At 36.2% G+C, this 24,281-nt stretch overlaps 1 protein-coding gene across 1 annotated transcript in view; it reads right to left on the bottom strand.

The window, feature by feature from the left end:
- The window catches only part of CABIN1 (calcineurin binding protein 1), a gene marked incomplete at both ends in the record, with an annotated part of 38,959 nt that extends 14,942 nt beyond the window's left edge, over positions 1–24,017 (bottom strand). The window contains 21 exons of the mRNA XM_010173939.1: positions 789–1,050; positions 2,953–3,098; positions 3,492–3,698; positions 5,283–5,444; positions 9,121–9,236; positions 9,473–9,626; positions 11,096–11,332; positions 12,448–12,642; positions 13,392–13,541; positions 14,796–14,983; positions 15,229–15,307; positions 17,148–17,365; positions 17,751–17,887; positions 18,338–18,506; positions 19,529–19,821; positions 20,898–21,047; positions 21,663–21,792; positions 22,717–22,897; positions 23,162–23,296; positions 23,470–23,583; positions 23,925–24,017. Coding sequence (XP_010172241.1) covers positions 789–1,050; positions 2,953–3,098; positions 3,492–3,698; positions 5,283–5,444; positions 9,121–9,236; positions 9,473–9,626; positions 11,096–11,332; positions 12,448–12,642; positions 13,392–13,541; positions 14,796–14,983; positions 15,229–15,307; positions 17,148–17,365; positions 17,751–17,887; positions 18,338–18,506; positions 19,529–19,821; positions 20,898–21,047; positions 21,663–21,792; positions 22,717–22,897; positions 23,162–23,296; positions 23,470–23,583; positions 23,925–24,017 — 3,516 coding nt within the window. The remainder of the gene's footprint in view (positions 1–788; positions 1,051–2,952; positions 3,099–3,491; positions 3,699–5,282; positions 5,445–9,120; positions 9,237–9,472; positions 9,627–11,095; positions 11,333–12,447; positions 12,643–13,391; positions 13,542–14,795; positions 14,984–15,228; positions 15,308–17,147; positions 17,366–17,750; positions 17,888–18,337; positions 18,507–19,528; positions 19,822–20,897; positions 21,048–21,662; positions 21,793–22,716; positions 22,898–23,161; positions 23,297–23,469; positions 23,584–23,924) is intronic.
- Positions 24,018–24,281: the final 264 nt, after the last annotated feature.

Raw genomic sequence — 24,281 nt, 5'->3', positions numbered from 1 at the left:
TCCATCTGTGATCGAACAAAGTGTTGAGAATACATGAATCCACTGTGGCTGGGATGAAAAACTCTAAAAATACAGTCCTGCATATAAAAGTGCAGAAACAAGGTACATCGTTTAAAACACTTTCAACCTGAAAGACACAGAATGTATCCAAGTGATCAAATACATCCTGACGACCCACAAAATGTGGTTATGGGTAGGTTTTTGTTCATTCCCATAAATGCTGACACAAACAACCAGAACAAAACAGTAAGATAGAAGTGTAAGAATATGCATATAAATATAAATCTGAAAAATAAGAAACCAATATACATGCCTACAAAAATTTTACGACTATTTCAGAGCTGTAATTTCAGATCTGGAGAATGTCTTCAGATACAAGAGATGACATATGGACACAGATATCAGAGTAATTCCTGTTTTTTTCATTATTTAAATATGCATACATTTCACCTTTTCGTGGAAACATTGTATGACATTTACAGAAAGGTAAGGTAAATATAATTCCCCTTTCCAGAAGGCTACAATAATTTTGTGCCACCTTCAAAAGATAATTCAAAGATCAGGCTCAAAATAATTTTACACAGGAAAACAAAAGAAAAAAATCCTTTAAACACTGTTTGACATCAGCCACTTAAATGAATGAATATTAAAATTTCCAATATGGTTAAGTAACTATACAGTCAAATATGTGGTATTCAGTATGTAAATATTTAATTTTAAAAGTTACTAAGTTAGAAAAGATCATTTAAAATATCTAAAATTTCCTACTGCTCTCAGTTAGACCCCACCTGCTGCACAACTTCAGAGGGGAGTTCTGATTTCCACTGCTTAAGCTGTCGGGATGCAAAAGAGTGCAGGGCATAGGAGATGGTGCCGTACTCTATCCACAAGGAGAGATTAGAGCTGTCAATCTCCAGGGCTCGCTTGAAGCAATTCAAGACAGGAGTAGAGTGCTTCCAGATTGGGCCATCACTTTTCAATTCATTAGAGTTCAACTTGTCCTGAATACGACTTGCTCGAGCCAGAGCCATGCCAGCCCATGAATCAAACCTGTGCAAGCAAGAACATAACACATGAACAATTTCTCCCCTAAACATTGCACTGAATGACACAGACAAGATTCATTTCGTTACATCCACAACTTTCTCTTCCTTTCATTATATGTTCTCTTGAAACAGATTTCTGCACCTCCTCCTCCCCTCATACTGGAACAGAGGTTGTATAGCCCAAATCGTACTGATTTTATTAAAAATGGTTTCCTAATAAAGCAGTGTCCCCAGTAATTATCACATATGAAAAGCAGATGAAACAACACAGTTTATTTGCCATGAAAAAACAGCGTATCTATACTTCTAATGGCAGCACTCCCACTGGTTTCTTTTCTCAGTAACCACGCTGTCCTGTCCGAACACTGTCACCCTTTATTTCTATAGACCAGCAGACGGTCATTATGACATTTTGTATGGTTGGACTGAACTGTGAATAGCCTTTATCATCGTCATCATTTTCCAACATAAAAATCACAAAACTCAAAATGCATTCATGTAGGAAAATTCTGATGAACAATAAAGATTGCTTACTGAGGGGAATGTTCAGGATCTAGTCCTGTGTTATCAGATCATTGACCATACAGTCTGAAAAGTAGTTTCCATATTCCATAATCTCACATTAACCTCTCTGGAATTTTTAAATTTTACCATGATTCTAACACCAAAGGAATAATCACAATGTCCTCACATTTTTGCTTGTAATTTCTTGCTGATTGCAATTGAAAACTCATTTCTGGGTCAAGTGACCTGAACAGATTCCTGAGGGGAATGGAAGTGAACTGTTATACAGACATTTGAAGAAGTAACATCTCATGTGACTGGGGTAAAAATACTATGCTACCACATAAAGCATCTTCTGAGCAACAAAATGTCACATATTAAAGTAAAAATGCATTTCACTTATTTATTAATTTAGATTTCAAAGTATCAAAACTACAGAAAAATAGAGGGGGAGGTTGTAATTTCTTTATCAGGCTTCAAACAAAAGTTTTCTCAATCTGCTAATCACAGTTCCCAGACTAGAAGATTCAATAACATTAACTGCAGCTTTCCTCTGTAGATTTCACATACAAAATTGCTCTGTGCCTTCACCTTCCCTTTTGTCTCTGTTATGTGACTCAATTTAGAAATAGTTTTCTTGTCTCAAATCTATCAAACTAGGGTTTTTGTCACTGACCTTGTTCTATCAACTTCAAGGAGAATTAAAATAATAGCTAACATCTAATATGCAAACCCTATATTTAATCAGTAAATTTAAAAATTATTTAATTTCATTTTAGAATACTATTAGTCAAAACATGCTTTATTTTTAAGATGAGAGAGCTTAATCTTGGTGGTATTTCATTAAGTTATAAAGTATCAAGAAATAAGGTGGTTTAGTTTAAATATCACTCAAATACTTTACTTGTGCTTGTACTCTCTGAGCAGTTCTCCAGCAACAAGATCAATACTTTTAGAAAGAGGTCAGCCTAAACAGTTAATCCACTAAAGAATGCTATTTGTACTACAGCTATGCTATTAAACAGTGACATTTTCCATTCCTTCTCATGTATGGACATGCCAAAACAAAGAACAAAATGTGCAAAAGAAAAATATTGATTCAGTCCTTGCCCTTCCCAGTTATTTTTTATTTTAGCTTCCCCTTCCCCTTTCCTTTCATTTTTTTTTTAAATTTCAAAACAATCCAATAATTAACACTAGGTTTTGGTTTTTCTTTTATTTGTTGGGTTGTTTAAGAGATGCCCTTAATTATACAATTAATTTATAATAATAGATTGCAGGCAGCTTTTTTTTTTTTTCTTTAACTCCTGAAACCAAAATAAGTACCTTTTGTTGTCTGCTTTTCAGTACTGAAAGAAGTGAGAAGAACGGATTATGCACAGCAGGATTCAATAATACTGACCTGTTCGGACAAATGCAAATGTCGTGCATGTAAAATTTAATTGCCTTAGACTGCTCTTTATTCTTGAAATGATAGTCTGCCAGAAGATAGTACAATTCAGTCACCACTGGTGGAGAATAGTCTGCACCATCGGGGAGAGATGGTGCCTGAAAATAAAAAAAAAGTGAAGGTTCATATTAAAGAAAATGTTCATATTAAATGAGCTGCACACTTGCTTCTTCCTTGCAGTGAAAGTAGCCTTTTCATCACAGAATCTGAAGGTATTGAACATGAAGACAGTGAAAGCATTCCACAGATACACAGGGCACTTACTAATGAACATCTCATTCTGACTCCATATTAATCAATATTACATCTTGCCATTCCAAGACTAAAAGCGTTGCTGGTGTCATTCTTATTTCACTTAAATGCAATTACCCAAGGAAAACCAACATCATGGAATAAATTATTCCCCTAACTATCTCTAAGTCAACATAAAAATAACAACAATAATTTTTACTCCTTTCAATTTTATTTTTTTTAAAACCAATTGATTATACCTTGCTGCACGTTCCTTCAATATAGGCAGATACAGTATCTAGGCTCAGCATAGGCTTGTCTGTTCGAGGAACAATTGTAGCAGTCTTCTTCAAAAGGTTGGCCAAATCAGCAGACACAGTACTGGTTTTGTAACTATCAAATTCCGGAAGAGTTTTAGGCTTAAAATACTCAAACATGAACAAAGCATCTTCCCATGTTAGATCAACCTGAAGAGGGAGGTAGATGAGAGGGGAAAAAAATTATCTCAAATTCCAAAATTCAAGTCTACTAGCGATAATTTTCTATGGCTTTTCTAGTTTCTAAGAATACACATATTACTCTAGCAGGAAACAAATTAAACCTCCCAAGAACAGAACAACTAAAAGCACCATTAATTTATGCTGCTCACATGTACATGGCATACTGCTCACTGATTTAAAAGACTAAGGTACTGGGCTGTAACTTAGTGTATCTCACTGAAAAATAAAGTCATTCTACTTGCTTAGAAGAGTTGCTCAGAAAAATCGTTTATAAGCAAGAATCAGTTGCAAGCATCCAGAGTGACACTGAGATTATGGGAAACACATGGAGGAGAAAAGCTCTACATCTTCAATTTCAAACACAAGTAACAAGAACAAATGAAACGAGAATCAGACAAAATTCTGAGACTGAAAAATCTTCAAACTCTCTACTGAAAGGTACTTTCAGAATTTATTCCTCATTTTCCATTCACTTTTTCTTGAAAACAGTAAAAAAAAAAAATTATCGGCTATACTAAGTTTTTTCCTTTTATTGTTCATCTTATTCCTTACAGTAAGTTTTGCTACTGTACTGAAAATGGAGAAGTCGCATTACTAAAAATAAATTTGTCAATGACTTCAATAAGAACTTTTTCATCCAGAATTGCCCAAATGCAATAGATTTTTTTTTTCCTTGGGCAGAGGGTAATCTCCTTATACTTCCCTTTTTGTTAGTTATTCTCATTTTTTCATTATCTTAATTTTCTAACAGGTAAGTTTGAGAGACAGAATTCACAAATATTCAGTGAGGAATATCGTAACAGTATTTGTGTCTTTAAAAAGGTCTCTTCAAAGGAGCCAGACAATTGTTTTGCTTGTATGAAACTGTTTTTCATTTATAATTTTATGATCATCTGCATTTGGTAAATGCAAAAACCATCTGTGGTTTTTGAACAAAATCAGTGATGTTTAAAGGCAGAGGATTGCTGACTTACTTTTTCTGTCCCTTCCTTAATACTACAACCCTCAGCCCAAGCCACTCTGTAGTTGTTCTTCTCCCAAACTCAGCTGAATTTCACACATTTCTCATAAACAACTACCAGATATTTACTATCACAGATTTTAAAATAAGCTGTAATATAATTTACTTGCATAATTTTTAACAGTGACATTTTTCACTTTCATAAACTGCAAGGTTGGCTGCTAAAGTTTTCTTCTCTCAAGCTGACTTTTTTCCTTTCTAATTTTCCTCAAACTTGAACTTCTTTCTCTGTTGAAAACAGGAAAGTCATGGCTCAATAAAATCAATTTGTCAATAGTTTAAAAACGGCAGACTACAGTGAAGAAGACTATACCAGCATTTCATTTCAAACATCTGATCCTCTATATTCATAAAGGCTTCCACATTTTAAAAAATTAATTTATTTTCTACAATATGTAAAACACATAAATTTTACAAGGAAATAAAAGTAATCTTTCTCTGAAATATATTAAGGTGCATTAAAACCAATCAAGGGTGTATCTTTCATCACTTCAGGATATTCCACTGACATTAAATAATACATATCTTACCTGCTGTACTGAATGTTCTTCTAGGTACCTTGCTTTGCTTTTTTTGCTAGGGAAACCATATAAACAATAAAAACACTGTTCCAAGGCTGTTTCCAGCTCTTCTTTGTATGGATGAGTATCTTCAGAAGTGGATGCTGCAAGTTCTTTTTGTAATACCTGAACCTACAACACCACAAATATCAATCAAAAAGTCCTCTGCAAGCTGAAGATTGTTACCTAGTTGTCTGAAGGCAGATGATGCAAACAACATTAAGGAACTACACGTATTTTTCACCAGTTAAAACCAAATATTACCCATATTTCTGTAAACTAGTCTCAATAGTACTGGTACTGCAATAAAGTGCTTTTATTTTTTTCCCCTATGTTAATTCACAAACTCTTGTCTTTAATCAATGAGATGAGATATCAGCTTAATGTTTCAGACTTAAGATCATTCAAAGTCTTCCACTACACATCAGGTTACTTCTGTGAATATAAAAACTACCATTTTTTAACCCTATGAACAAAGAAAAGGCACAGAATTTCTGCCCTAATTCACAAACATCAATTCCCTCTGCATGGAAAAAGTGGGATGGAGAGGACTTTGCAGAAGAAGAAGGGATGGCTAACAAAAATCTGGCTAAAAGGGATATAGAATTGTACAGTATGAACAGTATTACACAGATGGCTACACACCAAGGAAAGTGGCTGGATTGATCCCAAATTACTAAACACAGCAGCAAGTTACTATCTTTAACTTCAACATTACAAGAAAAAGTCCCCATTGGTAGTGTATTTTGGAAGATGCTATTACTCTAAAACATTCATTAAAGAAAACTGCAACTAAATGTCAAAAGACCAAAGGTAATTCTTTGAAAATTTTCACTAAGTTTCCTTAAAAAGCAAACCAAAAAAGATCGCATTCCAGGAAGACACTTCAAAGTCAATAAAAACGTGCTCACCAAGAATAATCTGTGTAGTGGGATTTTGGATTTTTTTCCAAAACCAAAACAAAACCCACACTTAATCACTGAGGTTTACGAATCAATTCCAACATGTTCATATCCACTACGAAATTTCAAGTAAAAAATTAAACTGTGTAAGCAGAAATTACATTTATAATATTTACAAATCAAACAGCAGCATGTCCTGTACGTGTCCCCAGTATCAGAGCACACCTGGTATGTCTAAGGAAAACCCATTTGAGGTGGTAGAAGAGAAATGTTTCTACCGTAATCAGCATTTGGGAGACTAAATAGTACAGAAAAATACCAAGTTCTGCATTGTGATTTGCCTCTAAAGTCTTCAGAAGCTGTATACTACCAGGAGAGTTCTATTAACTGATAGAAAACATCAGCTTTCATTTATTTATTTTAGTAAGATCTGACTTCTCCCAACCAGCCACATCCATTCCTCAAGACACTGGTTAACTTAAGAGTTTCCACAACTGAAATTTTGTGGTAATAAACTGAAAATGCAAAACATTCACCTATTTGCAATTCAAGATGTACTCGAGCAGACAGTTCACCTACAGAAGGTGATCATTTAATACTAGTCTATAAAACACACTTTTGTTTAACATTCTTGAAGCTGCTCTTCAAATAATTGATCCCATTTTATCTTTGTCTTTTTTTACCCTTCCAACACCCTCTTGTTGCTGAAAACTAAATTCTTGTGCTCTGTAGTACTGTATTATTTAGTTTAAGAAATGGGCAATTCTGCAACAGAAAAATCTAAGATTTTTTTTCCAAGTACCTGATGACATTTGCAAAGATCTAGCTGTAAATACATTCACAGCTCTCAATTATCTGTAGTTTATGCAGGTTCACAGGGCACACTATCAGACTCCCCAGGCTGACAGGCACACTATACAGACACAATTTAGATTCATCACTTAGGAGCACTGCATCTGAGGGCAAGCTCGAGCCTGGAAACAGGCTATCTATTTTCATGAAGCACAGTGCCTGAGATAATAAGCCCTCTGGACCCAAGGCAAATCCATGCAGAGGCAACTCAGGTGTATCAGCATTATGCTGCTAATACCAGGGAGACTGAGGAGAGCAGGATGCAGAGATAATCTAATAGTCCTACACTGAATCAGCCTCAGTTCAAACACTGTTCATTAGCTCCAGCCTTACTAGGGTGAGCAGGCTCCTGCAGAACCCCTCAGGCTCTCCTAGCTGTCTAAATTACTGTCCTAGGCACACTGCTGCTCAAATGCAGAGGTAGATGGGGTCTGGCACTGAGCTGTGGCTAATAAGCTCCAGGGAGTGCTGAGAAGGGAAATTAAGAGATTCCTGAGTAGCTCTATGCAGAACGAATCATGATTTTCTCTTGGCTGAAGGTAATAAACCTCAATAAAGTCAAGCTGAATCTGTGAAGTGCCACTGAAACACCCCTGTAGAGCAGTGCCCAGTGAACGCCACGGTGCTGTTATCTGGGTTTTGCCAACAGCCAGGCTAGTGACTGCCAGTACTCTGCACAGTGAAAAGCTGACAGCACTTCTGTTCCCAAGCTAGGCATAAAGTGTGGAAACAGCAATACACACAGAAACAGTCTCCTTCTACCATGGGAAATTTCTTTTCTGGTGTAACAACCAGACCTCAAGGAATTACCTTTAAAAGGTCAGCAATGAATGGGTAACTCCTTTCATCTAATAATGCCACAGCACTACTGCCCAGACACCCATTTCTGGAGCATTTTAGGTCTTCTAACACACCCATCTGAACAGCAAAGTACAGTCTTCAGACACAGGGAAGCAAAGGACTGAGGTAATTCTTCACTCTCATCATCATCGTTCAATAGATTAACTCTATATGTACATTTGAAGTTAGCAACATTTAGTTAATAACATAGAAACAATAGAATTACTATTTTCTTCAGTCTGTGGTATAAAATCAAGGCAGGTGTAATCAAACAAGTCAAATTTGTCAACAGCAGAACAGCCAAATACATCACAGCTTCAGGACCAAATGCAGGTAAAACCACACGGTCTGTGAGTGATCAGTAGCATTCCAGATGCATAACATTTTATCAAGCAAAATGTTACTTAAATATCTAAAATAATTTTTTTAATTTAAATCAGAGCAAATCTTTGCTGCAAGGCAGGGGTGTGGCTGAGCTGCCAGACACAGAATGAGGTAGAACTGGATATAGGCTCAGGATTCAGGTATTCCCTTTCCACCAGCCACAAGCTGCAAGCAATTTTATACCTTCACTACCAAAAATAAAAGCCAAACAACCTCTGACTTTACCACAGGAAAGAATATACAACAATGACAAACTACCATATTACCAATCATATGGATGAATGCTGAGACATGCCAGAAATTTATATTAGCTTCAAACATTGCCTCTATTTATTTTTAAAGAGCAGCAGATGCATCTTCCAAAGCTAAGCACCACAAAAGTCATTCAACTGCAATTTTATCATGGTCAGTGGCTGATACAGGCCTACATTTCTCCTAAGTACCCAGAATAATCACTTAACACTTCTCCAGCGCTTTCTCTCTCAGGGCAAAGTAGATCATTTACTAATTCTTTTTAAGATGTTTTTATAGTACAGAGTTGGTTATCCAAAGGCATCTCTTGTCTGACAAAAGGTCCTGTTTAGAAAGCATATCGATGGACAGGGGTCTGCAATAACAGGCCTTTGCCATTCAGATTAAACTGGCTGAAACGTTCATGCATTTGTCCGGGAGAGGAAGGAAGGTGGATTTAAGAGTGTATTTTTAACATGAAGACAAGGCAATAAACAATAATAAAACTTTGAAGTTGTTCCCTGCTTTGAGATGGGGGTTGGCCAGATGACTTTCAGAGTTCCTTCCAACCTAAATTATTCTACAATGCTAACACTTACATAGAACTTGAGAAGAGCACCATCTGAATTGCAACACCAGGATCTTCTTCCCAAATACTCGTGAGCAGTGTTCAGCAGCATGAGTGAAGAAGGCAACATAGGGGTATCAGGACTCACTGGAAAAAAGAAATTGGTAAGTATTTAAGTAGCACAGAACTGAGTTAAATCCAACAGCAAATGCTTCATCTGGCAAAAATAAGTTTCCTCTACGATAAGAAAGTGATGTTTGCATACCCCTGTACTCCCTTCAGCCAGCAAGATAAGATGACAAACAAGTATCTTCTTACTTACATTCCAGAGCTAGATGGTAATGAGCTCAGCTCCAATATGTAAAAGTGAATAGTTAACCCACCTTCCTCTCCCTGGTTCTGCTGCTGTTGGCAGCAAAGGGATCGAAAAGCATCTTCCTCATGCTGAATGATCCTGTGCAGGATAATCCACGGAAGCACTGAGGAGACGTATGGTTCTTTTGGTTCTTCCGGGACTGCCATGCTGCAGTCTATGATCTAATAAAGAAACAAATATTATACAGACAAAGTGATACCAAATAAACAGTGGGTGTGAATCCTTTCCAAACATCCCAAAGTTGGCAATGCATTTTATCCTGAGGAAATAATCTAAAGCTGAGTCAGCTTCTCACAATTAGTGGTGGTAGAAGTCCTACATCAACTGCTATGGGGAAGGGTAGAAGATCACTTCCCCTACCCTGACATTCCTCTTGCATCATCATTTTCCAACTAGTTATTTCTCTGTTAATACCATATATAAACAATTGAAAGTAGGCAAATGTGCAGCATAAATTCTTAGCGTTAGTACTGTTGTACAGCCTCATTGCTGTACAATAAATTTATCTACAATCCAGCAAGGAAGAAGAACTTAGCTAAATGAATTTCTGAATTCTTTACCAGGTCTTCTAACAACTGTTAAAGACCAACTAGAATCATTAACAGATGCTTATATAAATGATGTAACTGAATAAATTCTGAGCAACACAATGCTGCATCATGGAACTGTTGTTCTAGCATTTCTCATAGACAACTGCCCATTTTATTGCCACAGTGCCAGAAATTTCTGAAGTCCTACACTTTCATCACATACAACAGTTTTCCTGTGGGTATTTATGTAGATGAAGAATCATATTTGTTATTACTACAGAAACCATTTAGGACATTACAATGAATACTCTCTTCTCCAGAATTCCACTACATTCCATAACATAGTGACACACACACAACTTTACACAATGAGAGTATGATTTTGTGAGTAGTGAAATCTTTGGCTTTTACTGAAGTAAATGGAGATTAGAGAGCTGCAAGCACATTGAATTTTGACATTAACTAGAGCAGCGTCTTAACAGAACTGAGAGTCTGCCATTTGTTACCTGGGCTGAAAGATACGCGTTCAGTAGTCTAAAGCTTTGAAAGTACCTTCTTTAAAAGGCTAAAATTAGCTGTATTTGTAATAGTAGAAACAGTCCACACACTTTTTTCCTGCCCTCTTCTGCTTTTACTGGAACAACCCTTAGCTTGGCCAGTGCTTGCATGCAACTCCACCATGTCTGTAAGGCTTACAGGATCGTCTTCCAGCCCAAAGCACTTACAGCCACGACTAGTGCCATAACTTCCAGCCAGCCAGCTCAGTCTTTGCATTACCACCATTTCAGACAGCATAAGAAAGCAGTGTTGTTCCTTGGGTTATCTTACTACCATTTGACTATTTTAGGCAGCTTGGTGTTTGAAGGTATCTGCTGTTACTGATTCTAGCAGAGGTGTGCTCAGTGCATCTCTAACAAACTGAAATGAAAATTAAAACTATGAAGGTAATGCTATGAGGGTCATCTTCCCCTGACCCTCTCCCAACAAAAACGTAACCCAAAACGTCACTGTGAGTGGGTGGCAATTCAGACAGCAGCTGTATCATGTCTGAAGGTCTGTAGCACACAATACTTCTTTCCTAGTGCAAGTGAACAGGTTACCTGAATCAGGTTGTTTGTTAATCGAATGAGGCTTGGTGTTACAGAAGAGTCTTTCAGGATGCTGTCGACTGATGATAATGAAGTATCTATTCCTGCAAGCAGTTGTGTTACCGTAGCAACCCACTCTTCTTTAGCAGAGGCTGCTGTCGCATTCATCATCTGCTGAATTGCTTCATTGAAGGCAACTTCTGAGTGTTCAAAGCATTGCTTGTAATCTTTCATTTTGAGCAGGGAGTCCTAGGGAATGTAAATATGAAAAACATCTATTATAAGGATGAAGGGTTTATTTTAAACCATGAATGCACAGCAGGGCAAAGAAATACACTACATCCAGTTAATGTGGTTACTTTAATGAAACGATGACAGAACACCTTTAAATATGACATTTCAAAAGGACAACAGGAGGTGCATGGACCCTGTCTGACAAATATACAAGTGGGCTCTAAATTTCAAAAAAACCATCACTGAATCTTTCTGCTTTAATAAGAGATGCAAGAAAAAAAATACTCAGGAAGGAGGTGGCTGTAGGTCTAAAATTCTAACACTATGCAGTGGAATAGATGCCCTACAGAAACAGGGGTTGGACTTTTATGATCTTGTGCTATCATTTTATTACTTCATAAATAACAAAATAGCAACTATAAGGCTAGCATTATAGCAACATCCTCCTGCTTCCTTCTCCTCTACCAAGTCTGGGTCACAAGGTGGCACGGAGGCTATAGGATTTGGTTCAGTCCAGTTAAAAGAGCATCAGTCTTTTTGTGCAACCTTTTTTTTCCCCCCCCAGAGAACCTGACAGGCTCAAATTGTTCCTGCAGCTGAGCTCATTTGCACACTTATTTTCATAGTGTCACATGGACTAAATCTACAGCAATTATACTGGATGTATCTATCCATGGTTTGTCATTCCCACAGGACAGATACACTACATCATAAAAATCATTCCTATGCTAGACAACTTTTAAGTTTCAGAATGTTGTAAATCATCATATAGTCAACATCAACAAAAGCAAGAAGTATTCACAGCAGATGCAGCTAGCATGAATGTATCCATAAGACATCCCTGCAAATGATTTAAGTTTATTTGAATTTATAATTATCCTGGCCATTTCATGTAGGCCTCAGATATCTTATATCTTTAGCTACACTCCCGGTTACCAAAGGCTGACATTTTGCTAAAGATGTCAATAAAGTTATGCTGTTCAGATCATTTACAGATTTGGTTCCATGTTTTCCTCTGTAAATAAAACTCGTTAACCACTAACACCCACTCTAGAAATTCTTTCATCCTATTTTCAGGAAGAAGTCTTAAACCCTTTACTAAAAAAGATTTTTTAAAAGACGAGACGAACCTGAAGGAGAAGCAGTTGTGCTGGTCTCTCTGGTATGGATGTTACAAATTCCAGATGTTTAGCTCTACCATAACCATTAAAGCAAAGTGTTGGACGAAGCAGATGCACCACTGCATTATAATCCCCTGCCTCATACAGTCGCTGGATCTCTTCCAAAGACTGGCACCTCTCCAGAGATTTTAGGTTCTTTTCAATCTGCAAACATCACAGATGGCACAATCCAACTTTCATTTTCTCTTCAGTTACATTTGACTACTGTGACTTCTCCAGCAGTTTAGCTGTAAAGCTACGTGAACTCTACAGCTACATCCAGGAACATAAACCAAGAAGAAAACATTGACTATGTAACACTTCACCCCATTCCAGAGATTTTTAATTATTATATAGTATATGACTTTAGTGCTATAATGATTTTAAACTTTTCTGCCTCAGATTCCAACATTACACATTTCTACACTGCAAGAATACATCCATCAGATGGACTTCAAAGTGAAGAGGACATCTCCTGTGTTGGGACTTCATCCTCTAAATCAGCAATAGAAAGAACAGAAGATGGACATCCCTTTGTTTAACGGTGTACACAACTTGTTATGTGGAAAACAGACTGCTGAAGAGCTCATTTAAGCAAAGGTGAAATTTATGTTTAAGAACAGAAAATAAAACATTAATCTAATAATCTACTGTTCTACATGCAGCTGCTCTAATATTTTTATTTTGCATAAAAGCATTTTAAGTTGTACAGAACCAATAGATCCAAGAGGTGTCTTTTTGAAAAGGAGATGATGGCCTTCACATCATCATTAAACTATGAACCCGTCCTTTCACTCTTAGAAACATTCTAGGACTGATAGGGTAAACTTCCATCACCAAAGAGCTAATTCATAAATGACCTTTGAAATTGGGAGGGATGGACTGGGGAGAATATACCTGCAAATTAATTTTACCTCTTCTAAAGAAACAACAGAATCAACATGTAGATTAGGTAACCGTATGACGATGCTGCATTCATCGCCAGCTTTAGCTTGCATTGTAGTGGAGCTCTGTAGCATTTCAGTGCAGATATCATAGTTTTCAAGTGCCTGTTCCATGTCTCCCTATAGAAACAGAACAGAGGAAAACAAACAAATAAAAAAACCTAGAGTTCTATCTGCAGCAAGGGTTTCTAAAGCACGTAAAAAATGTTTAAATTCAATGCAGACACTGCCAGTGTGATTACTGTACATCGTCCCAAATAAAAAACAAATTCAACTGACAATCTCAATTTTTAAAAAAGCTGCAGTATATTTTACCAGTGACTTTAATAACAAGTAAAATAAATCAGAGAAATAGAGTTCAGCTTGCATAGATTAAGAAAGATTAATTTGGATTGCAAAAAAACCTTTCCTTTAAAAACATGGAAGAGTAAAACAGCAGAAATAACTCTTCCATTTGTGCAAATGAAAACACCAAGTCAAGAAACTTTCTCACATTCAGCAAAATGAATGCATCCTACTCGCTCTGTCCAGCTGAAGTAGATACTGAAGTTGAGTGGTAAGGAGTTGAATGCAAGCTGTACACACAAAATATAACTCTGTACATCTAAAGAAAAAATGGCAGTGGCCATATAGGAATTCTCATTTTTCCTCATGTAAGTTTATTAAAAAGGAATCCTTAGACATAAAAAATAAAAATGGAAGGAATTGGTTATTTCACACTTATGAAACTGACTCACATTATTAGTTAACAATTGACTTGAGCATAATTGATGCATAAATAAACTCTTTGATGTCCTGGGGAAGCAACACTTGGAGGGAAAAGAAGTCTGGGATCAAATAACATTTCTTTTAAATTATTCCCTTAGTGATGGGTTTAAAATCCTCTGCATCAAAATATGCATATTAACTTAAATGTTCTTCCAAAAGAAGAATCATGCTACCTTGAAAAAGCAGAGGAGAGAGTAATTAAACATACAGTCTGCTTCAGCTGAAAGCTCCATTTTAGACTGTCTGGGACTTTGATAGAATCACTGGTCCAGGTCCCAAAAAATCCATGTTCTGCAGCTAGACAATACTCTTCCAAATTTATTTGGTTCAAAATTTTTTTTTAAGCTGAACATGACCTAATTTAAACAAAGACTTACATATTAAACATACCTGAACATTAGCTTAGCATGTGAGACCTCCTACTTAATATCCACCTCTACCCTTCCGGATAGCTAATTATATTAAAAAGTGAAATTAAATCGCTATGTTTTGAGATTACTTTATGTGCATGCTTAAATGAGCTGAGAATCCCAAATCAACTGTAGTGTCTCTGAAACATATTGATTTTAATTTGGGAAAAGTTTTATTTGTTAAATTAAAACAAACCTGCAGCGCCAGAAAGCGAGCTTTCAGCCAATACACCCGAGTGACAAACTCCATCCAGCCTTCCTCAAACAAATCTCGCTGTGAGGATGCCAGTGACAGCTGCAACAAGTCTCCCAAGAAATGAGTTCCTGGGAAGTCAGGACCAAACTTTCCATTCACAGAAGCAGCAGGGCAATTTCGTGGAGAAACTGCAAATGAGTTAGTTACATTTTATCATAAGGTTACTAGCTTCTCATGAAAAGAGCCCCACACACCAGCATTTCAAAAGTATTGATCTACTTTCAGGCAAACAATTGACAGACCAATGAAACACAGATCTGAAAGATATTCATTAAGAAAAATACAGCTCCAAAATCCAATGAATTCCTGGAAACATTTCTTCATATACCTTGAGTGTTTTTAGAGTCTGAAGAAAGTAACATTCAGTTCTCACCTGTAGAGCTCTTCCCTTTTGTCAGTAGCCACTGATCTAACTGCAGTTCCATGCAAGAAAGGCTCATCAACATCATATCCTTCAGGAAAAGTATGGAGATACCAAAAAACAATATACAGGAAGAAAGACATTAAAGGAAGAATAAAAAAACCCACCATTAAATTTGCAATTTACTTCAAAGAAAACCTTCAATTTGTCCTCTCGGGATTTCTATTCCCAAGCTATAACCACTGCCTCCTCTGTCTAAAGGTGTATAATAGCATTTTCAAATCAACAGGTACAAAACAAAACAATACTCAGGAGGAGCATTTTTAAAAAAATATAAAAATCTCAGCTTGTAAAAGAAGGCAGTCAGAACTGCATTGCCTGATGTTAGAAAATAGTGACATCCTTATATTCGTATCTGGCTGAAATAAAACTATATTAAATTGCTAAATCATGCTAAAAGCATGTTTCTGGAATATAGCAGAAGTGATATATTGAGAAATAAAAGAAATATCCTATAATTTTTTCAGTATTTATATCTCCATGAGACTGAGTATGTACTTTAGTGTTATCAGCTTACTAATGCTTGCTGGATAAAGTTCATGAGTATATTAAAAATCACGCCACCATGGCTCTGTGCCAGGTAGTTTTGTGCAGTGAAGGACATACTATTTTCAGATTAAATTCATAGGAATAAGGGCTACAGGCCCAGCTGTAAAAACCAGGTGCTTGTGAAAAAGGTTCAAAAGTCCATACACGTTACCAGAACAGCCCTTTACAATCTTAAAAACACAAATTTATTACACTCAGGATAGCTTGCAGATCAATTTTAAAATAAATTCAAGAATGAAAAAGAATAGAAAAGCGTGAGGACAGTGATTTTTACAAGTACAGCTACAAAGTCTTGATTTTTTAAATTTTACATACAAGCAAGCAGTTATGCAGCCATAATGAGAGCCAAGGGATTACATTTATAAATATATTTACATTTGTTTAAAAAAGGGTATGAATACGTGAAAAATATACACAAATACAAAAGTCACAGGATGTATAAAAAAATTTAACATTTGCTACATAGTGATACTTTGGTTTGTTTTGTAAACTAAGTCAATGGGACATAGTTTTCAGAATCAATTTTTCATTTGCAAAAAAGTAGAAATATCGTTGATCTGAAAAAAATATTTCAAACTGCAGACACACAAAAGGCAAATAACTTCCCAAATGAATAGACATTTCTAACACTGAAAAGACAACACAGGCAGGCTCAGCGGAAAAGAAGTATCAGTGCTGATTTTATAATTCAAGAAGTATCATCTTGTGTCCCTAATCTGTTTTAACATTAATTTAATGAACTTATATTTTTTTTTCTACTTGCATTTGTGAAATCTAAAGATTTATAAAGGTAATAAAATGGTGATGGTGTGATTATTTTTGGTTTATTGTTGGGTGTTTGTTTTTTTTTTTAACTGTAAATGACAGGTTATTTTAAAACTAAACTGTGTTTACCCTTATTTAGAGCAGAAATGCTGACCCTCAATCAGCCAGCATGAACAGAGCAGCCACTCTACTCACCTGATGACAAAACAAAACTTTGCATCGTATTAGAAGCAAAGGGAGGGAAGAAAAAGAAAGAGCAACAACAGAGTAAAGGAGTAAAACATATGTATGTCTATAAGCATGTGTGTACACACACATATTATGTATAGGCTATACTTGCATATAGCATCACCCAGATCTGTTCAGGAGCTCAGGAACAAACAGTTACGTGAGCTGCAGCACACCAGAGCTTACACAGGTGCATCAGCTGGGGCAAGCAGCTTCCCAGATAGAACTAAGCAAAACCTGTGTCTAATTCCTGGATTTCAGTTAGGTACTTTTGTACACAGAGAGCAACACAGCAGCAAATAGAAGTATATGAAAAAGTGTTTCATTACCTTGATATGCTGATTACTTGAGTCCCTCAGTAATGGATTGGGAAGACTACTGCTGTGCTTTCTCCAGCTATTGTAGATACTCAGGACCACCTCACACAAGCCAGGAGGCCACTTCACTAGGAACTTTTGGCTGATAACTTTTAGATATCTCATCATCAGCTCCAAGATCCCACCATTGTTCAGGTTATCCAGTAGGAATTCATGAACATCCTGTTTTTCTAGAAAGCAGATAAACACAAGGCCGTACGTGTTTAAGGTCAAGGCAGATCATAACTTGAAACAAATACATTTCAACAGTGTTTTATGCACTAATCTTGCAGCAGTTCTCCTGTGCTGCATACGTGCAGAATTAAGTTATTGTATTCCAGTCTGTTTAAATGGGAAACTCCACACAATAGAGCTCCTGCACACAGTAATTAAGCAGTCCTTAAGACTTAAAAAATCACATCTATTCCCAACTGAGATATTTCTATGCCATAAAGTTATACTTGTAAAAATAAGATATACGTCTGTATGTTCTAGATATGACAGGAAAATACAGAAAATAAAAGCATACAATATGGAACAACAGAGAAAGAGTGGGGGTTATAAAGAAATCCTTACCTGATTCCATAAATGTTGTGGAATCAAATGACATTCTATGTGGTCCAACATGCTGGAAATTCTCCTCTTTGATCTCTGACTGCACCTCATAGTTATTGAAAGGGTCCTCCTCCTCCTCTGGATCTAATTTCCTTAATCTGTGTGAAAGGGGGGCAAAAACCACAATATCAACAAAATCTCATTCTTTCTTTCACTAGTATATGAAACCTGAACATGGCACGTTGTGCACATTTTAACAGTGAAAGTACATTAAACTGCAGCAAATTCGGAGACTGACATTCAGTTCTCAAACTTTGTCTAAACCAAGATTACCTTGTTTGTTTATCTTACCCATTTTGACAGCTGCATTGTCCTCTAATTCAGTTTCACATTAATAAAAGCTTTCTTATTTTTCAATTAGTTTTTAGTAATTTTCACTAAAAACAGTTTTACTAAATTATAAGAAGACAATGCATCATATCTGCTTCAAAAAATAGCATGGGTCTAGTGGTTTTAAGGTTGGGGCACATCAGCCAAACAAAACCCCAAACAGCTTCCTCTACTTAGCTCCTGATACTCTTGTAATGGAAGTTCCTGCTGTACAGTACCTGGAAGGAAGGAATTTCACCAACAGTTCTTGAAAATCAACCTTCTCCTCTTTTTTACACTTGGTGTTCCGGACTCTAGCAGATCTCCTTTTTGCTGTTTCACCACTATCTTCTGTAATTCTCCTTCGCTTCACACCTTTCTTAGATTTATCACCTGCAGACATGTCACCTAGAAACAGAATTAAAAAAAAAAATATTTAAAAAGATACCGATGGGTTAAATTGCCAAACAAAAAAGTGATTTGTGGCTGACACTTTATTTATTCAACAGCAACACCTAAGATTCGTTAGTTTCCTTCTGAAGACAGTGCCAAAAATTTAAAAATAATAATTTTTAAAAATCACTTTAATATAAGCTGGCTATGGTATTTTGCATTAAAATGCTGGTCTGAGACAAGAAGCAGAATTACTGAAAATTCTACATTTAATTATTCATTAGAATTTATTAGTTTAGTCTTCAAGAACATTCTGAAATGGGAATCAGAAGAATCTGCTTTTAACTCCCCAAACATCTGTAAAGTTCCATAAATATCAACAAAATACTGGTAACTCCTTGGTAGATATGTACATATACAGCTACAGTATAAAATATTCATACTTCTTGCTATAGATTTCAAATAAATACAGCTGACAGCTTGGTTCTCTCAGGTTCTTAAAAATCAAACATAAGCAGAAGAATAATCCAGTCATCTTTTTTCTGTAATAGCTCATTCATTTTAAGGAGCTCAAGACTTCACAACAATAAAAGCTTGACAAGCATCACTGCTGGAACAGAGTCATGATTCTTCTAATCTCAAAGACTGAAAAACTGAGGTATGAGTCAACAGCACAAAACCAGAAGAGGTTAGATACTCCTGCACTGCAGTAACAATTAAGAACAACAAATCAACGTGACTCTCAATTCCATTTGATAGGAAAGTAAAAGTCCACTGTCCTGAACACTGGTGCTATGTCTTAGTCAGGAATCGATGATTCAGACAGTTGAGATGGCCTTCCTTTTCTAATGTGAAGGGTTAACAGAACTTCATCTTATAGAGCTCAACTTCACTTTTTCTACCAGAGGTTATATATATGCTGAAAAGGTTCTGAATCAACCAACAGCAGTTTAAAGACAGCATTTCCCAATGAATTCTGTAGTGCTTTTAATACCCAGATAAGTAGGAAAGATATCTTGAATCTTAGACTGAAGTACCTTGCTCACCTACAGTAGCTCCTGGTTCCAATGAATTCTGACTGTGACTTGGAAAGTTGGGTGTCATTGGAGTAAAAGGTAACACAGGATCTGGCATTGTCACCACTGGATTAGTGGTGACAGGAGTTGGCTGAATAACACTGACAGGAGTAGAGGTAGGAGAAAGAATCAAATGTTGAACTGGGTCTCGGTATTCTGAGAGATCAATTCTCTTTCCCAGACTGGGTCGAGGAGGATCACATGTTGTGAGGTGGTGATACATAGCAAGTAAAGCTTCTCCTAAACACTTCCACCTGCATGTGGAAACACAATGGCAACACAACTTCATTAATTCTTGTCACATTATTTTCTAAATTATATTTACAAACCTAATAGCATTCAACATTATTTTTCTCCGCTAGCTTAGAGGTAGCAAGAGCAGCTTTTCAGTGGGAGAGGAATACACATTTGAGTGTCAAAATTTGCCCCATGACTAGAAGAGCTGGAAAATATCTTTCTGTATTTCCTGTCATATGGACCATTGACAATTTCAGGCCTAGAACAGAGGTCCTTAGGAGCTTTCCTTCTAGAACAAACTGCTTAGAAAAACAAGAACAAAATGTGGCAGCAGGCAAAAGTTTTCAGAGGAAACTGGTGAGTTGGTTGCAGTAGGAAGGAAATGGGAGTCAATACTGTGCCTAATCTCAAAAAAGGTCTCTAACGAAAAAGGTCTATGCAGTAGTTGCTGAGGAAATCACTCTATACTGTACCCTAAAAAAAGTAATGTGAAAGGATCCATTTTCAGGTTCTGCATTCAATCAACAACAATAAAAATCTCACCCTTACCCACAAGTAGTAGCAACTTCTCTGCAATAAGATCTGCATGCAGAATCCATTAATATTCCAGAAAAATACGTGCAATAAAAAACCCCAATCCTTTACGCCTTGACTTATATAACAGCTTATTAGTATCCTTATATCTTGCTGCAAATAAAGAACTGTAATTTGTTTCTGAGTTTCCATTATCCCAACAGTAAAAATATTTTTTAAAAAGCTAAGTTTACTTTGAAGTCCATATACAAATTAGTCATATATTTATAAAACCCAATAACACAGTTGAAATGGCTGCCAAATAATTCTTTTTTTAATTTTTTTTTTTTTACATCACTGGTTTTAATTCAAACATTGAAAACTGATAGATATGGGGTTTATGCTAAAATTGTAAGCACACCAAACCAACCTATAAACTCATAAAATATGAAAACACTGTGGGGGTTATTTGTTTTTACAAGAAAAAAATAATGTTCTGAAGAAATCTGAAGGTCAACAGAGTTGTCAGCATAAGTGGCTTCAGAGGAACATTTTAAAAAGAGAAAATACAAAGACATACGTGAAAAAGGGAATTGGCTGGACTAGTCTGAGGTCTGGTTCTCTCTCACGCACTAGCAAAGCTTGTCTTTTCTTACGTAGCTCCAGTGCTTCATCTATGATTCTTCCTGTTTCAGCTGCACTCACATTTACATTATGGATAGACATGTCACTAAGAAATAATAATGAAGATAAGTTAAAGGTTTTGGTTTTTGGTTGATACTTGTGGTTTGTTTTTTTTTTTAAAGCCTAGGGAGATTAATTTCATATCTTCCTATAATGTAGTAAAAATAAACAGTGTTAAAACAAGCACTCAAATAACATTATTTTACAAACTTTATAGCATCCATATAGAAGTGTTCACATTCTGAAATCTATGTTCTGCCTTAAAAAGAAAAAGATAAAGGGAGATTGTCCTGTTCTGTTTTCCAAACACCGAGAAATGAAAGAAAAGCAGGAGGTTTTGTTTTCTTTCTGAGACAGAAGTTTTTGGTTCAGGAAAAAATTGTATGGCTGAGAAATTCCTTTCAAAGTACAAGAGATCTAAGTATGAAATAAATGAGCAGCAGCAAAGAGATTTTTTGCCTCTTTCTACCTCCCTCCAAAAGTAATTACTGAATAACATTCTGTCAGCAGCACCAACACTTAACATTTATTTATTATTTAGAAGGTGGGTCAGCAAGATATTGTTATAGCTTAAAGTTTTATATCTCATCAGCTTTTCTGAACTGTCCCAAACCCAAAATGTACACTCCAAATGCAGTATATACTATAAGATGACATTCACCATTTGAGGAACATCCTTAAGGAATCTTTCTGGAGGCAAGGCTGCTCCTCAAAGATCTTCTCCTTCAGAACCAGTCCTTTGCTATATAGACAGTCTTTTTCCAGAGCTTTGCAGATAAAGTACAAACACGCTGAGAGAGGAATAGAAATTAAATGGTCAATCACCACTTTGTTTCACTCAAAAGCTCCCATTTCTGGGCTCCATATACACCACTGAATTCCAACTAAATACAACACATAAATTTGACCAATAGCTTTGTAACATGTCCAATCATTACATGCATACAGTTAAAATAACCCGTTATGTATTCCCAAGTATTATATCTAGAAAAAGAATATCATTAATTTTGTTTAAACTATTATTTTCAGTACATGTTTTATTTACTTTCAAGACCCATTCCTACACAAAAGAAATCAGAATCATAAAGCAGAATCACAATCATTTACCATTTTCATGTTATCAGATGTCTTAACTGCAGATTCCATTACTTGTGTAATGTATCTCACCAGGTTTCTGCTTGCATGGGCAATTACATGAAGAGAATTAGGACTATTACAGTAGGACAAACCCAAGGGATCAGATTCAACATTTCTGCCATCTTGCAACTTCTCTCTTAAACTTCCTTTGAATTAGTTTATCCACTGGATATTACTCAAATGTAAAATCCTTGGGTCAGTTGTATTAACTGCTGTAACAACTACAATTAATCATACTAGGCTATAGTTTTATACCAAATCCTGGAACTATGTAGCTGGAAATGACTAGAAAGACAAAATTCAGCATATGCTGCCAGGCAAGAGAACAGTCTACAGGGAAACTTCTTGCAGAGGCTCTGATCTAAGAGACCACAGGCATTTATTTTTAGGGCAACCAGAATTGATAGAAACCATCAGGCTTTATCATGAAATAAAAAAATCTCTGTTATAAAGTAAAAGTCTCTATCATACCCAACTGCTTATGTAAGATAAACTTTCTCCTATAGGACTGCATAGTTATAATTTTTCATTGATATGTAAAATCACATACATCTTGAGAGTTTGTGTACTGTACTTACTTGTGTAGTCACTGAGTGTGTACAAGATTGTGATAAGGTTATCTAAACAAGGCCAGTGATCAGGATTACACCTGAGACCTTCTTCAAAAGCATGACGAGCCAAAGGTAGGCGGATTAGTTTTATTGCCACACGACCAATTTTATACCAGAGGTTGACATCAGTAGAGTCAAGCATTACAGCCTAGAAAGCATAACAAACAACATTATTCACATCTCAGACACGCACATCCACTTGTCTACACAGATTGGCACTCCTTTACTTTTCAGCAGGGACACTGTTGATTTGGAGATGGAATGGTGAACCACTTATATCACACATAACATCAGAAGGTACAACAGAATTCAGCCGTACATACAAATGACACATGCTGAAAGGGGAAGTCTGTATTTTAGCAAGTTTTTGCAAACATTGAAGCTCCAGTGTTTTAGTTCAGCTGTACTATACCTCCAAATAAAACTCCATGGCTGTCTCCAAGTCATCCCGCTGTGCTGCCAGTTGTGCCAGGTTTTTGTAGGTGGAATATTTTAACATCAAGCCTGGATGCTTTAGCCCTTCTTTCTCATCACCAGAAAGAACTGCCTAGAAATGTCAAAATAAATGCAATGCAGGCATTAGGAATTAGACAAGTAAAAAGAGCAGCAAATAACTTGACAATTAATAACACTGGCATTTCTAATTAGACAGTAAGAAATGAAGTAATACAAAATACAACAAAAATGTTTTTTAGAGTTTCATTCTCTAAGGTCACTGACCTCCCGCAGAAGCCGAATCTCAAGCAGCTCATGATAAGCTTTAGCCGACTCTTCAAATCGGTCGTGTTTCTGAAGGTCCAGAGCTTTGTGGTACAAAGCAAAAGCTTCTGCTTCCTGTGGTTTAAAAAATTAGAACCTATTTTGTAGAGTAACTTTATTAAATACATTTAGTACAACATACTTATAGTCATTATTAATATCAGTGGTTTCACACTTTTAATACTTTCTGCTGTACAGTAGTCCACATGCAGACTGTAGAGCAGAACTTTAGGCTTACTGACCTGATGTAACTCCTTTGAGTGAAGTTTTAGCTCGATAAAGGAGGGTTCAAGAAATAAAATGGAAACACAACTTTCTTAAAACCAAAAGATGATGACTGAACAATCCCCACAACAAGAGAGGACAAAACTCCCATTGAGACACAACTCCATTAAGGAAATTGTGGGTTTACTTACTTGAGCTTCCTTTGTCTGTGTCTTATGACTTTTGAAGGTACCTTCATAGTCATCCTCAACTGTGGAGCTCGCGTTCAGTGCTGCGATTCGAATCTAGAACGACAGTTGAGATGTGACAAGAAATGTCACAAGTGTGTGACAAGTGTGACAAGAAATGTCACATCTACATGGTCCCTGTTTCCCTTACAAACTGTCTTTTTCTCATGTTTTTACTTCACTTGGTAAATGGACTATATTGAGACATCTCTACATAAAGTTACAAGAACTGCAAGAAGTTTAGTCAACTCTAATTCCAAACAATAATATATCAAAACAATTCCACACCCCCCCTCCCAAATCAGTTGATAAAACAAAATT

This window comes from Antrostomus carolinensis, unplaced genomic scaffold, assembly GCF_000700745.2.
Source record: "Antrostomus carolinensis isolate BGI_N321 unplaced genomic scaffold, ASM70074v2 scaffold10138, whole genome shotgun sequence".
Lineage (NCBI taxonomy): Eukaryota > Metazoa > Chordata > Aves > Caprimulgiformes > Caprimulgidae > Antrostomus > Antrostomus carolinensis.
This window is presented reverse-complemented; position numbering and strand designations above follow the sequence as displayed.